General features: G+C 35.9%; 2 protein-coding genes across 3 annotated transcripts; one reads left to right on the top strand and one right to left on the bottom strand.

Annotated features, from left to right (window-relative positions):
• Positions 1–1042: 1042 nt before the first annotated feature.
• On the top strand, positions 1043–5880 carry LOC143531225 (tubby-like F-box protein 8). Of its 2 annotated transcripts, none has more exons than XM_077026569.1 (5): positions 1043–1180; positions 1545–1908; positions 2131–2218; positions 3797–3929; positions 4755–5880. In XM_077026569.1, exons 2-5 carry the CDS (start codon positions 1564–1566, stop codon positions 5494–5496), a joined length of 1308 nt encoding a protein of 435 aa, XP_076882684.1. In that variant the 5' UTR covers positions 1043–1180; positions 1545–1563; the 3' UTR covers positions 5497–5880. The 2 variants fall into 2 exon arrangements, with proteins under 2 accessions (XP_076882684.1, XP_076882683.1); XM_077026568.1 differs by having other exon boundaries at positions 3794–3929; positions 4755–5874.
• A 1155-nt stretch (positions 5881–7035) lies between these two features.
• LOC143531223 (uncharacterized) lies at positions 7036–11659 on the bottom strand. The gene is made up of 5 exons (XM_077026567.1): positions 11058–11659; positions 10337–10977; positions 8581–8670; positions 7704–8345; positions 7036–7339 (listed from the first exon to the last, which is right to left on the bottom strand). Exons 1-5 carry the CDS (start codon positions 11149–11151, stop codon positions 7214–7216), a joined length of 1593 nt encoding a protein of 530 aa, XP_076882682.1. The 5' UTR covers positions 11152–11659; the 3' UTR covers positions 7036–7213.
• Between the last annotated feature and the right edge of the window lie 3224 nt (positions 11660–14883).

The raw sequence follows: 14883 nt of genomic DNA, 5'->3' as shown, positions 1-14883 counted from the left end.
TAAACCCGTGGTGTACCCCCATATGTTGAATAAAGAAGATAATTTCAAGTAGGAAAAGTTGACAACTAGGAAAGAAAAGAAAGTCTCTTACGAGTCACTGCCGGTCTCAAGTAACGAATTCGCTGCTAACGGTCCCAACTTTTAACGTATATGTTCATAACGGTCCGCGACTAACAGAAATTTAATGTCGTTAGTTTCAGGTCGTCTGAAAAACGCTTGGTTTTTATTAGTCCCAACTATCGTCTTTTGTCATTGCCGGTCCCAACTAACGAATTGGTTGCTAACGGTCCCAACTTTTAACGTATATGTTCCTAATGGTCCGCGACTAACAGAATTCTAACGTCGTTAGTTTCAGGTCGTCGGAAAACACACATTTTTTTTCCCGAAAACTCAACAATTTTGCCCCAAACATCATGGTAACTTTGTATCGTACATTTAGAAACCTTTTTCTAGTAAAAGCCCCAATTATTGAGGTCGCCGGAACCCTAAAACCATCGTCGGAATTAGTTGATGGTGCTTAAGTGATGGCGGTTGGTTGGCGGTGAGTAAATTGGTGGTGGTGACGGTGTTCAGGTGGTGTTTTCTAGCAAAAAAATTGACTTTTCCGACCAAAAACGTTTTTCCGGCGATCTGAAACTAATGGCGTTAGGATTCTGTTAGCCGCAGACCGTTAGATATAAATACATAAAGGTTAGGACCATCAATAACCATTTCGTTAGTTGGGGCTGACAATTCAACGACAAAAATGCAACCAAAAAAATAATATATATTCATTATAATATGAGTTTTTAATTTCAATCCGGCATCCCGTGTTGAGAGCTAGATTTAACACTCGCTTCGAGTCCTTCTGACCCAGATTTAATTTCACCATTTTCTTTCTTCTTCTTCTTCTTCTTCTTCTTCTTCTTCATGCCCACCAAGTGTTTGTAAAAAGTCCTCTGACAAAACTCACCAATAATCTTCATGATTAAAGGTATGCAATCACAGATCTCCAATCTCACATCATCTTATTGTTCTATGCACCCTAATTTCCGTGCCCTAATTTTGACTTTTTTTAGGTCAACTTTCTTGCTTTTGGATCTAGGGTTATGAATTAGTTACGGATAATGCAAATTTGATGGGTTTTTTGTTTGCAGTTCTTCATTTGATGGAATCTTAGGTTTTCAAATTTCATCATCAGGTTGGTTGGTTTTTTTAACTGATATTATTATTATACAATTTATGATTTTCACTTTTTCATTGTGCACAAGTTCCATTGACTATGTTCATATAGACATGTAATTAGTATATTGTTAGAAGAGACTTTTATGCATTATTAATTAATAATTCTATTAATATTATTATTTGGGACCATCTTGAGAGTTTTGATTCCATAATTGAGCCAGCTTTAGGCTAAAAGCTGAAAGTCCCTTTAAAAAAAGGTTGGTTCTTAATACAATTTAGCCTCTTTTGTGGCCCATGTGAGTCTGCCTTTTTTAATCATTTAATTATTTTTTCTATCTTTCTCACAATTTCATTCATATTTCTTTTCTGGTTTTATTCAGTGAGAAAAAAGAAATCTTTATGTCGTTTCGTCGCATAGTTCGTGATGTGAGGGATGGATTTGGGAGTCTATCGAGGCGCGGGTTTGATGTTAGCAGAGGAAAATCACAGGGTTCGGTTAATGATTTGACTGACAATAATAATAGTGCAGTTCTTGTGGTTCAAAATAGCCGGTGGGCTAATCTTCCACCTGAGCTTCTTTTTGATGTGATTAAACGGTTGGAAGAAAGTGAAAGCACGTGGCCTGCGAGAAAACATGTTGTTGCGTGTGCTGCGGTTTGTAAATATTGGAGGAGTATGTGTAAGGAGATTGTTAGAACCCCTGAATCATGTGGGAAGCTTACATTTCCTGTTTCTCTAAAACAGGTATATAATCATATCGTATCTAATTTTTACTGGAAATGGACAAATGTACCTATATGCTAAATGCTCCCCCTAGTGAGTGTAGAGAGACAATGCGACTAGTTTAGTGGGCGTTTGGGGGGGGGAGGATGTTTAGCACAGCCCTTTTTATTATTGGAATTGCACTTATTTGTCTTTATTGTTTGATCGTTAATAATAAATGGTTTGTATTTTATAATGTTCTAGCCGGGATCCCGTGACGGGACCATTCAGTGCTTCATAAAGAGGGATAAATCCAAGTTGACATACCATCTGTTCCTTTGTCTTAGTCCAGGTGAGCAATTATATAACGTTTATGTTGTCGCTTAATTTTTGGAATTTGGAATTATTCGCGAAATCTTATATTTATGATCATAAGTTGGTTGGCATTAAAAAGGATAACAGGTGTTAAAAATAGAAAAAAATCAGCTTTAAAAGGGAATAATGGAGGATAATAATTAACTTTAGAGATGCACGAATGTTTCATAGCCCGATTTGTAACCGTTTCCAAAAAGTTTTGTCAAGATTGAAGGCTCAAAGGTTAATAGGTTATAATTTAGACGTGTGCTTTTTTTATTTTATTTTATTTCTATTATGCAAATTTAAACATTAAAATCCATCATTTTATGCTTGACTTTTGATTGATTTAGCTACTTGAACTCTTTGATGTGACATTCGCGAGTCATCTTTTTTAGATATGACATATTTTTATCACCTTACCCTCCTCAGACCCTACCATAGCTTTGCTATTGGTGGGATATACTGAGTACGATGATGATGATGATGATGATGATGATGATGATGATGATGATATTTTTATCACATTATAGGAGTTGGAGTATTTGAATTAGTCATTACAATATTACATATTAAATGAGTTAAGACATAAGTTTAATCTAATAAATTTGCAAATGCACTTATCATCATCATCATCATCATCATCGTACTCAGTATATCCCACCAATAGCAATGCTATGGTAGGGTCTGAGGAGGGTAAGATGTAGACAGCCTTACCTCTATCCCATAGGGATAGAGAGGCTGCTTCCGGTGAGACCCCCGGCTCGATTGCAAATGCACTTATAATAATAATAAATTAATAATGTAAGAGTAGATTTTTTAAATCACTTTTGATGAGTTGTCAAATATTGATAATTAATTTTAATTTTAAATGATGTGACTCATCAATTTCACTATTCATTTTGCACCTTTTGACTATAAACTAATTAATAGACAACCTAGTACTTGCACAGTCGCACCCTTTTCTATATTTTATTTTTTGATCTTTATCACTGTAATTTATGATATATATAGGAAATGTCTAAAATGTAATGTATCATTTCTAATAGTTTACATCATTAGAAAGTTTTCATCAATACTTACAAATCAAACTCATGTAAACATGTTTTTTTTATTTTCATATATGTGATTTTATAACGAGAACTTAGTATATATTGTTATGCATCATACATATTTATATTTAAGTTAATATATCTATGAAATCATGTTTATATATGCCACATATATCAGAAACAAACAACAATTAATATAAATTACCACTTACATTTATTTATATGTTTATTTGTTAAACAGTCATGTACATATTATCATCTGGTTAATGACATAAATATTTCGAAATACTTGTTTACTTCAAGTAACATGCCTTGAGGCGGCACCTCACGAACATCTAGATCAAAATTGGTCCAAGTTAGGGTCTGATGTGTAAAAACAACCAAAGCGGTGAAGAAATAATGTGTGATGTACTTGATAAAAACATTTCTTCGTAAAAGAGATGAGAGAGATGCATCTGGTTGTGCATAGGTCGTACCTTCTTACACATCATCGAGCCTTATGTTGAAATTCGGTTATGCAGCAGCTTTGCTTGTTGAAAATGGAAAGTTCTTGCTCTCTGCAAAAAGAACACGCAGAACGACTTGGACGGAGTATGTCATATCTATGGATCCTGATAACATTTCAAGATCAAGCAGCACTTACATCGGAAAGCTAAGGTATCATCTATGTGAAGTACTGTTCATAATGCACACGCACATACATGACACACACGCACACACACACATATATATATATATACACATGCGCGTGTTTGAAAGCTAAGGTAACATCTATGAATGTAGGCGTTCTCAAACCAAACCGTAAAAAACTGAAATTTCAGATTTTGGATTTTTTAAAACCGTTTAGTTTCGTTTTTCTCAATGGGTTCAGTTAGGTATGCGTTCTTTTGCTTTTTCCATTTGGTACGATGATTTTTGGCTGAGAAAGGCCCAAAATAATGATATTTGACTTGAAACTTTTGGACTAAAGTTGTTTTTGTTAGTTAATAAGTAATTAGTTATTACACATTTTGGCCTACAGTTTTTGGGCTAGAAGAATAGGCCCAAGGGACATCCATGGACAACCGCCACCCACGTGGTTTAGTCTTAGAGGCGGTCTCCTCCCTGTCCTTCTTAGATGGTATCCTCTCTGTCCTTCCCCTTACCATTTCTTATTGTTTTTTAAATTACTTAACATTCAGAAATAGAAGTTTTAATCTATAAATTTCATCACAAAAGTTGGTTTTTTCTGTTATTATGGGGTTCAGTTTGTTTGTTTGATTTTGGTTTTTGAAAAACATAAAACCAAACCATTGGTTTTGGGTTGGGTTTGGTTATTTCGATCTGGTTGTGACGTATATTTTGGTTACGGTTTGGTTATTTTGGTTATGGTTTGGTAATTCAGTAATCATGCACGCCCTATGAAAGTACTACGGTGTGCTTATCTGCATGATACGACTCATTACACACAAATATAATATTATATCATCGCATGTGTTTCAGATCTAATTTTCTTGGGACTAAGTTCATAATATATGACACCCAACCTCCACATTCTGACAGTCTTATGCTGCCACCTGGGCGATCAAGCCGAAGATTCACCTCCAAAAAAGTTTCCCCAAAAGTGCCAAGTGGCAGCTACAACATAGCCCACATTACCTACGAGCTTAACGTGCTCGGAACTCGGGGCCCACGGAGGATGCATTGTATCATGCACTCAATCCCCGCATCATCACTAGACCCGGGTGGCTCGGTTCCTGGTCAACCCGAGCTCCTTCACCCGTCCCGCACATTAGAAGACTCGTTTAGAAACATTTCATTTTCAAAGTCAATGGACCGGTCAACCGAGTTCAGCAGCTCTAGATTTTCTGAAATCATGGCTGCCGCTGTTTCGAGCGAGGTCCCCGAGGATGAAAAGTCAAAACTGCCTCTGGTGTTGAAAAACAAGGCGCCTAGGTGGCATGAACAGTTGCAGTGCTGGTGTTTGAATTTCAAGGGTCGCGTGACGATCGCTTCTGTTAAGAACTTTCAACTGATTGCCGCCCAGCCGCAGCCTGTGGCGGCACAACAGCCGCCAGCAGCCGGAGCATCTCAGTCAGCTCAACCGGAGCATGACAAAGTTATCTTGCAGTTTGGTAAAGTTGGTAAAGATATGTTTACTATGGATTACAGGTACCCGTTATCTGCGTTTCAAGCGTTTGCCATCTGTTTAAGCAGTTTCGACACCAAACTCGCTTGTGAATAAAAGGAAGATAAAAAAAAAGGTAACATTTTTCTTGTTGATGTTGAATGATGATAACCGTTGCGCGTACATGGTTATGTGAAAACTCAGAAGTTTAGATGTTATTGTTTGTTGTTCAAATGTTGAAACTATGTTGCCCTGTTGTAAGTTTGGGTTGCATTTGTTGGTTGGTTGGTTGGAGCCATGAACACATTCATCATGACAATATTGGAATCTGTTTTAAGTTATCCTTTTTTTTTCTTCGTCTGATTCAATGGCTTGCGACTTTCAAATGTTTGGACTAGCAATGTGTGATGAGTTGGTGTTTAGAGGAATCGGCTACCCGACGTAGAAATGCTAGTGAGGATGTTTAGTTGGGTGTAAACGAGTCGAGCGTAGCTTGAATTTGCTAAAGCTTCGGGTTAGCTCATTTACATTTATAAAAGTTCGGTTATAAAAATGTCATTTTATGTGACGTTTCAAGAGTGATTATTATCTCTTTTAGGTTCGCCAAGGGCAGTGTATATCTTCGTATTTGTTGAAGTTGACTTGAATTAGTCGTCTTGATTGAATCTTAAAAATACCGTCCAATGGTTGGATGGTCGAGTCGTGGTATCGATCATGGTTCTTTTTAGACGGATTGTTAAATTTCTTTAAATCGAAGAAATTTGATGGAAATTAATTTGACAACCAAACGCATTAAGACTGGTATTGAAATTCTAATTCCAACAAATATTGTGAACTAAACTAAACATATCATATATCAAATGCAAATTCCATTTATTTTTCTATTGAAAAATAAAATGCAAATTCCATTGATGCCTTTTCAGTAGCTACCTAGTACATCCAGTTCAAAGGCTTTAAAAGATACATTATTAAATTTCATTTCATCTCATCTCCCATCCACGTTTAATTTTCAGTTAATTGTATTTCATTTTTATTTTGTTCGTTTAATAATTATTTATTTTACAAAGTTCTTTTTGTCACTTTAAGCTCTTAAATTTGCTAATAACAACATGTTTTGCCTCTCTATTTTAATATAGCTTTGAAATTTCTTTGCTCTCTTTTAAACCTTGCTCCTCAACTTTGCTTATAACGTGTTTAATTAGCACATATATATTTAATAAAGTTATCAAATTTCTATGTTTTTTCTTTAACTTGGCTAATATACATGTCCAGTCTCTCCACAAGTCTACATACTTTAAAAAGGTTTAACCGCCTCAACTTTGTTTATTACGGTTTTCTTTATTAAGTTTTGACATTAACTTTTGTAACATCATTTTTAAACCGACCAGCTTTCACACACGCGGCAGTTACGTTTAAATGTTCGTTTCCCCATTTCTCCCTTTCGGTTGGTTGGTAATTGGTATAGTATTGCACAAACAATGAAATTCTCTTGCGGGGTTAATAAACCAGTGTAAATTAATTAAAATGTGCATGGGAGATAAAATTTAATGTATCCTTAAAAACCTTGAACCGGATGTACATCACTACCTAAACTTTAGTTGGGGTGGGTGATATATTAACCAAAACACAAACTAAAAACCAATAAAAAAAACATGGTTAAGTAAATTTCTTTCTTCTTTTCTTAAAAATGACTACTAATAAACCATAAAAGCTATTTTGTTGACAACTGAAAAGTAAATTGTAAAAAGAAACAAAAAACCCAGATTTCTTTGCACCTTCCTTCCATAACAAAAACCTGATTGATTCCTACACTTGTTTTTTTTTTTTTTTAATCTCAAGAATCCACCTTAGTAGTGTCTGCTGAAAATTCACCATTCTTTCCCATCAGTAAGTTGAGAGGCATCAAGGACTTCAGTTGTGTTCCTTTGAAATAACTCGAAGCCCTTTTTAAATTCACATACTGCATGCATTAAATAACTCATTAAATATGATTAGACGGTTCATGATTATGATACCATACAAAAGTAATTAAACACTCGGTTCCAAGTTCCAAACCATAAGTTTTAGCTCAAGCTTTGTACGAGCCGAGCTTGAAAACAACTTTTTAGTTAGTTAAAATAAATGAACCGAGCCGTTTTCAAGTTCAATTCTATCTTGAGCCAGAGCCCCAACTAGCTTGGCACTGCTCGTTTACAAGCCAAGCTAAACCCACAAACCGTCAAAACTGAACCGTTCGGTTTGGGCGCTTCAATTAATTTATAAACACCCATACTGTCAACTTGTCTTTCTAAAATAATTTTCAAAGGGTATTTCAGACATTTTACCTTGCTCAAATCCCTGTAGAACGAATTAATCTCTTCTTCCGTAAGGCATTCTTCTTCAGTAGTTTCCTCCCAACCCATCGACCTCAAAAACCGAGCCTCTTCTTCCTCTGGGTCCAAAACATCAGACCTCAGATCATCCTTCACATTATTATTATTATTACTATTAACATTCACAACACAAACATCACCATCACTTCCCAAATCAACCTTATCCTCATTCAAGTGGACCCCACCTTTGCTGGTCTTATCATCTGTCAACTCAGGCGGGTCAACAGAAACAGCAGATGATGATAGGGTGTTGTTTGCCATAGCTTTTTTCCTCATAAGGTTAAAAAAGTCATTTCGGCTCTTGGCTTGAGGGGAAGGTCTCTTTTCTATCAAGGGTTTGCGGTCAACAGAAGGGCTTTCGGGTAATTTAGTACCCGTTGTAGGACTCACACTCTCCTTTGTGATAGTGGTACCGTTCCTTTCACGTGATGGTTTAAGGACGTGAAGTTTTCCAACAGTTGATGATGGAGACGACGATTTGGTGACATCAGCGTTCACGAACACAGGTCGGGTGGAGGGTGAGTGGTTCATAATGTGGGAACTTTGAAGCTGCGACGGCCCCATCTTTAGCTTTGGCTTATCAGAGTTCATAGCCTGCAAATGTTTTTAAGAATTGAACAAATTATTTATATAACATCCATTTGGTTCTTAGCAAACATATTATTGGTTCTGAAACGAATGTTAAATATATAAAGAAATAATATTATAATATTATAGAAACAAAAAAAAATGTCTTTTTTTTTCTTTGAAAAGGATAAGTAATGGAGACAAAAGCTCCAATTAATCTACCATATATAAATTTATAAAATATTCAAGAAGTAAGTTTTACCGAGGCTTTAGACATGGATTGAGTCATGGGAATCAACTGCCTGGATTGCTTCACAGCAAGCTCTTCAAGTCTTTGACTTCCAACAGACAACTGCAATGATTTAAAATTAAATATAAAGCATATACTATGTCGCAAATGTGCATCGCAAATGCATATGAACATTAAATGTGCACATCGGAAAAGATTGTGGATATAAATCAACCAGAGTCTATAATCAGCTATATATATGATAAGAAACAGTAGGAGATAATGTCTGAAGTTATAACAATCAGAGGTTTAAAGATCTGGTTATTTGTACTATGTAGAAATGATAACAAAAGTTAGCAAATTAAAAAAAAATTGATTATTTATGGCATTTAGTGGTCAAATCGTCAATTTGTACTACTTAATGCCATAAATAATCAATTCTATTGCATATGAGATGAGCAGCTAACTATTTGACCCCTGAATAAGTATAAACTAGAATCAGTTTATACGGACACTATAAGTTAATTATCAGAATCATATAATCAGGCTATGAATAAGATAACACAAACTGCAGGAAATGATGTCTAAACTCTTAACATTCAGATGCTTTAACTGTTTAACAAGATCTGATTATTTAAGAAAATAATAGCTAAATTGATAAAAAAAACATTTTCGCTAAAAAAAGAAATTATTACAAAAACAGACTAAATTTGTAACTTTAATTTACCCTGAGCTAATAAATTCTATTGCATATGCAATGTACACAATATTCAGAACTATGTGACCAGTAAATAATTATAAATTAAGTAGAATCACTTTAAACAAACATTAAAAACTGATTATCCCGTCAAAAGAATAAACAGTTTTAATAATCAGAATCATATAATAAAGCTATAAAAAATTAGGTGGGCCGTAGGGGCTTACTTTTTGCCTAAACGTTATGTGTATTTTGCATGTTATTATCTCCTTGTATCTATGTTACATGTTATTTCTGATGTTATATCTGTCTTTTTTAGCTTGCAGTCCTTCACCACATATAGTTTTATTGGTAGCTGCTTATACACACACACACAGACCCCTCATGTTTTTGTATATCTATATGTTATGTATTTTTTGGAGCCGAGGGTCTCTCCGGAAGCAGCCTATCTATCCTTAGGGATGAAGGTAAGGCTTGCCTACATCCCACCCTCCTTAGACCCTACCATTAGCTTTGCTATTTCTGGGATTTACTTTGGTTGTTGTTGTAACTTATCCTTAGATAATTAACTCTATTACTGATGACGCAAAAACATTATTCAAAACTAACAGTTTAACACCTTAATAAGAATGAAAAAAAACTGGTGATTCTAACCCCTTAGATAATCAATTCTATTGCAGATAAGGTGAACACATAATTCAAAGCTAACCATATGACACCTAAATAATAGAAAAAAAAATAAGTAGAACCAGTTTATATAAACGCTAAAAACCAATTATTCAGTTAGAAGAATAAACAGTTTCAATAATAAGAATTAAACGATCAGCATAAATTTTAACTAAATCTGTTTTTTTTAAGAAATAATAGTAATAATGAACATAATAAAGGCATTGTCATGTAAGGAAGGCATTATTAAGAAAAACAGATTAAACGGGTAAATTTATTTTACCTTTAAATAATCAACAATATGGCAGATAAGGTAAACAAACTATTCAAAACTAATTACTTGAAAGCTAAATAATTATAAAATAACTAAGAACAGTTTACACAAACATTAAAAATTGATCATTCAAACATGCTCATTCAAAGTACCTGAGGAGCAGTTTGAGCACGAGGCGGACCCTGGGCCAAAGCCTCCGCCATATTCCGCCCAGTGGGCCCCACACTCATAGTTGCAGACACCGAACCTTGCCCATTGGGACCAACCATCACAGGCACCTCAGCCAGAGCGGATGTCCAACCATCAGCACCACCAATACCACCCAAACTACCAACCGGTAAACTCTGAATAGCACTACTCAAACCTGGAGACGGGACCCGTCCAATCTCGCAATCCCCTTGTTTCTCATCCGAACCTAAACTCGGGAAATCTTTCTCAAACGAAACTTTCCCGTTATTATTACTATTACCAATGTTTCTTTCACCTACCACTTTCTTATTCCAAGATTCACCTCGTTTTGCAGAAAGATTCGATTGTGAACGCCTTAATCCATCTTTCTCAAACCTACTTGGCAAAATGCTACCTAACGGGTCAAAATCACGGTACTTGTTTTCATACTTTTCTTTATTTTTATCCCAATCACGTCTCCCAAAACTACCATACGACCTTAACCGACCGTTGCTACTAGACGTGCGACGAAAGTATGACGAAGTAGTCGTACTTGTAGCGCGTTTCGAATCGTTATCATCAACATTTACCAATGACTTCCTTCTAATCGGCACACTTTGATCATCTATACCAACAAAATACCACATTTCAAGAAACTAAAACTAACATTAGAAAGAAATGAACATACAAACAAATAACAATTACCAGACTGCAATAAAGATTGATGAGATGAAGTAGCAGCAGAGGTTCCATTGTTCTTTAACCATTCGGGTACAAATGTAGGCTCAGTTTTGTCCATTATCAGCACTGGACACAAGATAATAAAAAAACCCTAATGTGCATTGAAGTGTTTACAATCAAACCCTTCAATACCACCATCAGAAAAGATTAAAAAGATTTAACACCTAGGGTTTGTTCAATTGTCCAATTGCAAAACAGAGCCTTAATGGTTAAAACATCACAATTCCTGAAAAAGGGTTTGTTCAATTGGATGTAAAAACGAATAATTTAACAAAATTGGATTGAAATCCGAACAATTAAGGAAAACCCTAATTCTCCGGCTCTGTAATTTGTGAGGACTCGACAGTCCGATGAGAAATTGGGTTGTACGAAAGGAACAATGAATGAATGATGAAAGTGTGGATTGATTAACAGAGAGTATTGTATTGATATTGAGTGTGTGAAATTGAAAACCCTAGAAACCGGTTTGATTTGATTTGGGGAGAGATTTGATTGAATTGAAATTGAAGAATAATAGTAATATTAATATTAATGGGAATGAAGGGATTTGGGGAAGTTATTGGTTTGTTTTTCTGAAAAAAACTAAATATATTATGATACGATGAATGAATATTCATATTTATTCAAAAAGGATGAACATTCCTACATGTATTGTAACACTTTTTAAAATGTAAAATGAAAAAAAAATAAAATTGTTTTTTATTAATATCAACTATTATTTTTTGGTCGTTGTTGTTTTTAATTAACGAATTGGCTGCTGACGGTTTCATTTTTTAACGTATTTGTTTCTAACGGTCCGCGACTAACAGAATTCTAACGTCGTGTCGCTACTTGCAGGTCGCAAAAACGTTTTTGGAGTTTTGATTAGAAAAGACACATTTTTTGTCTTAAACTCAACCTGAACAACACCACCAAACACCACCACTTGAGCCCCACCAATCGATTCTGACGATGATTCTAGGGTTCCGACAACCTTAATAATTTGGGCTTTTACTAGAAAAATGTTCCTACCCGCGACTAACAGAATTCTAACGTCGTGTCGCTACTTGCAGGTCGCAAAAACGTTTTTGGAGTTTTGATTAGAAAAGACACATTTTTTGTCTTAAACTCAACCTGAACAACACCACCAAACACCACCACTTGAGCCCCACCAATCGATTCTGACGATGATTCTAGGGTTCCGACAACCTTAATAATTTGGGCTTTTACTAGAAAAATGTTCCTAAAGGTCTGATCTAAGGTTACAAAGAATGTTTGGAACAAAAATGTTGAGTTTTCCAGAATAAAAGTGAGTTTTCCAGCCAAAAACGTTTTCCCGACGACTTGCAACCAACGACGTTAGAATTATGTTATTCGCGGACCATTGGGAACAAGTATGATAAAATGTGGCATCGTTATCAGCTAATTTGTTAGTTAGGACCGACAGTGATTAAATGATTATAGTTCGAATTAACAAAAACCAATACACCTAAAAAAATTATAGGTTTTTGGGTTATTTATGGTTGGATTTTTTTTAATGTGAGTTGATAAGTATTGAGTTATATATCGATGAATGGATTCAAGGTGCGATACATGATTCACTTCATTAATTCGTTCAACTGTCAATGGAATAATCCATATCAACGTTGGTCATAATGCAATGAGCTAATATCATGGCGAAGTAATTGAGGTAAGTTAAGGATTCAAGGTTGGCTTCTACTAAATTGAGACATTACTTTGAAACTCATACTATTATTTTGAGAACTAACTATCCTGTTAAGAATGTCCTTAGAAAGCCAGAGTTATCAGGAATGATGGCGAAATGGACTGTGAAGTTGAGTGCGTATGATATTCAATATGAGCCCAGAACAGCCATCAAATCACAAGCACTCGCAGACTTTGTGGCTGATTTCAGTAGCGATATGCAGAAAGAAGCCGACATGGAGGTTCAACAACTAGAAGAAACCAAGGATCCTTGGATACTCTTTACAGATGGAGCTTCCAATGTAAGAGGAACAGGATTGGGGATCCTACTAAAATCGCCACAGGGGGACATATTACCCCAGTCTATAGCATGTGAGTTCCAAGCAACGAACAATGAAGCAGAGTATGAAGCTTTGATCGCAGGTTTGCAATTAGCTAAATGCATGAGGATCAGGTATCTTCAAGTATATATAGATTCATTATTGATAGCTAACCACTTTAGTGGCTCATATGCTGTTAAAGGTGAAAAACTAATCAAATATCTAGATGTTGTGAAGTAATTAGCAAAATCCTTCGAATTGTTTAGTATTATACAGGTACCAAGGGAAGAGAATGCCGGGGCAGATGCTTTGGCAAATTTAGTCTCATCTTTGAAGATCCCAGAAGACACGAAGATCCCAATCATTCATATACTCTCGCCAGCAATACGAGAATAAGAAGTTGGGGAGATAACAACTGACAAACAAATCGTACTTTGGGATCCATCATCCTCAAACAACCAAGGATCCTGGATTCTCCCTTTAAAAAAATACATTCAAACTAGAGAGATTCCAGCTACAGAGAATCCTAATTTTTTTAAACTCAAGGTATCACAATACATTTTATTACATGATATGCTGTATAGGAAATCTCTTGCAGGTCCTTACTGGAGGTGCATCGAGGATCCTGAAATCCAAGAGGTACTCAAAGACTTTCACGAAGGTGATTGTGGTAATCACACCGGAAGTAGAGCTCCATTTCTAGGATTCTAAGAACATGATACTTCTGGCCAACAATGAAGAGAGACGCCATAGAATACTCAAAGAAATGTGATGCTTGTCAAAGGCATGCAAATATCCTACATCAACCAGCAGAACCTATATATCCTATATCCTCATCATGGCCTTACATGAAGTGGGGCATGGATATTGTGGGTAAACTACCTAAGGCACCAGGAGGAAAAGTATTCATGCTTGCAATGACTGATTACTTTTCAAAGTGGATAGAAGCAGAGGCTTTTGTTCAAGTACACGAAAAAGAGGTGATATCTTTCATTAAAAGAAATATTATTACTAGATTTGGCATCCCTTCAGAAATTATTTGTGACAATGGTTCCCAGTTTATCGAGAAAGAAACCACTAACTTTTGTGACAGTTGGGGCATCAAGATGATTACCTCTACTCCAGTACATCCTCAAGCTAATGGTCAAGCGGAGTCTAGCAACAAGATAATCATCAACAACTTGAAGAAGAAACTAGGATCCAAGAAAGGAAAGTTGGCTGAAGAGCTACCTTATGTTCTTTGGGCTGACAGGACAACACCCAAGAATGCAACAAGCCAAACACCCTTCTCATTGGTGTTTGGATCAGAAGCAGTAATCCCTACAGAAATGGTGGTTCCTACAGCCAGAACAAGCATTCGCGATCCTGAGGTCAATGAAGAAATCCTTTTTGACGACTTGGATACTGTTGAAGAACTCAGAGACCTAGCCAAGATCAGAATGGCGGCATATCAACAAAGGGTAGCTGGGGCATACAACAAAAGCATAAGGATCAGAAGATTTCAAGAAGGAGATCTGGTCTTGAGGAAAGCCTTCCAAAACACAACCAATCCGACAGATGGGAAGTTAGCACCCAAGTGGGAAGGTCCTTATCTGATTGAGTCGGAAGCAGGGAAGGGGGCCTATCATTTGCTTACTATGTAAGGCAACATGCTACCAAGAGCATGGAATTCTATCCACCTCAAGAAGTACTTCTTCTGATCAGGATCTAGTATTTTCAGAGGATTGAGTATTTTTAAAGGACTGAGGATCCTAAATTTGGTAATATCTATCTGATCACTTCTTTAT

This window comes from Bidens hawaiensis, unplaced genomic scaffold, assembly GCF_021521415.1.
Source record: "Bidens hawaiensis isolate Kalapana, Puna unplaced genomic scaffold, B.hawaiensis_p1.1 tig00009092_1, whole genome shotgun sequence".
Classification (NCBI taxonomy): Eukaryota; Viridiplantae; Streptophyta; class Magnoliopsida; order Asterales; family Asteraceae; genus Bidens; species Bidens hawaiensis.
This window is presented reverse-complemented; position numbering and strand designations above follow the sequence as displayed.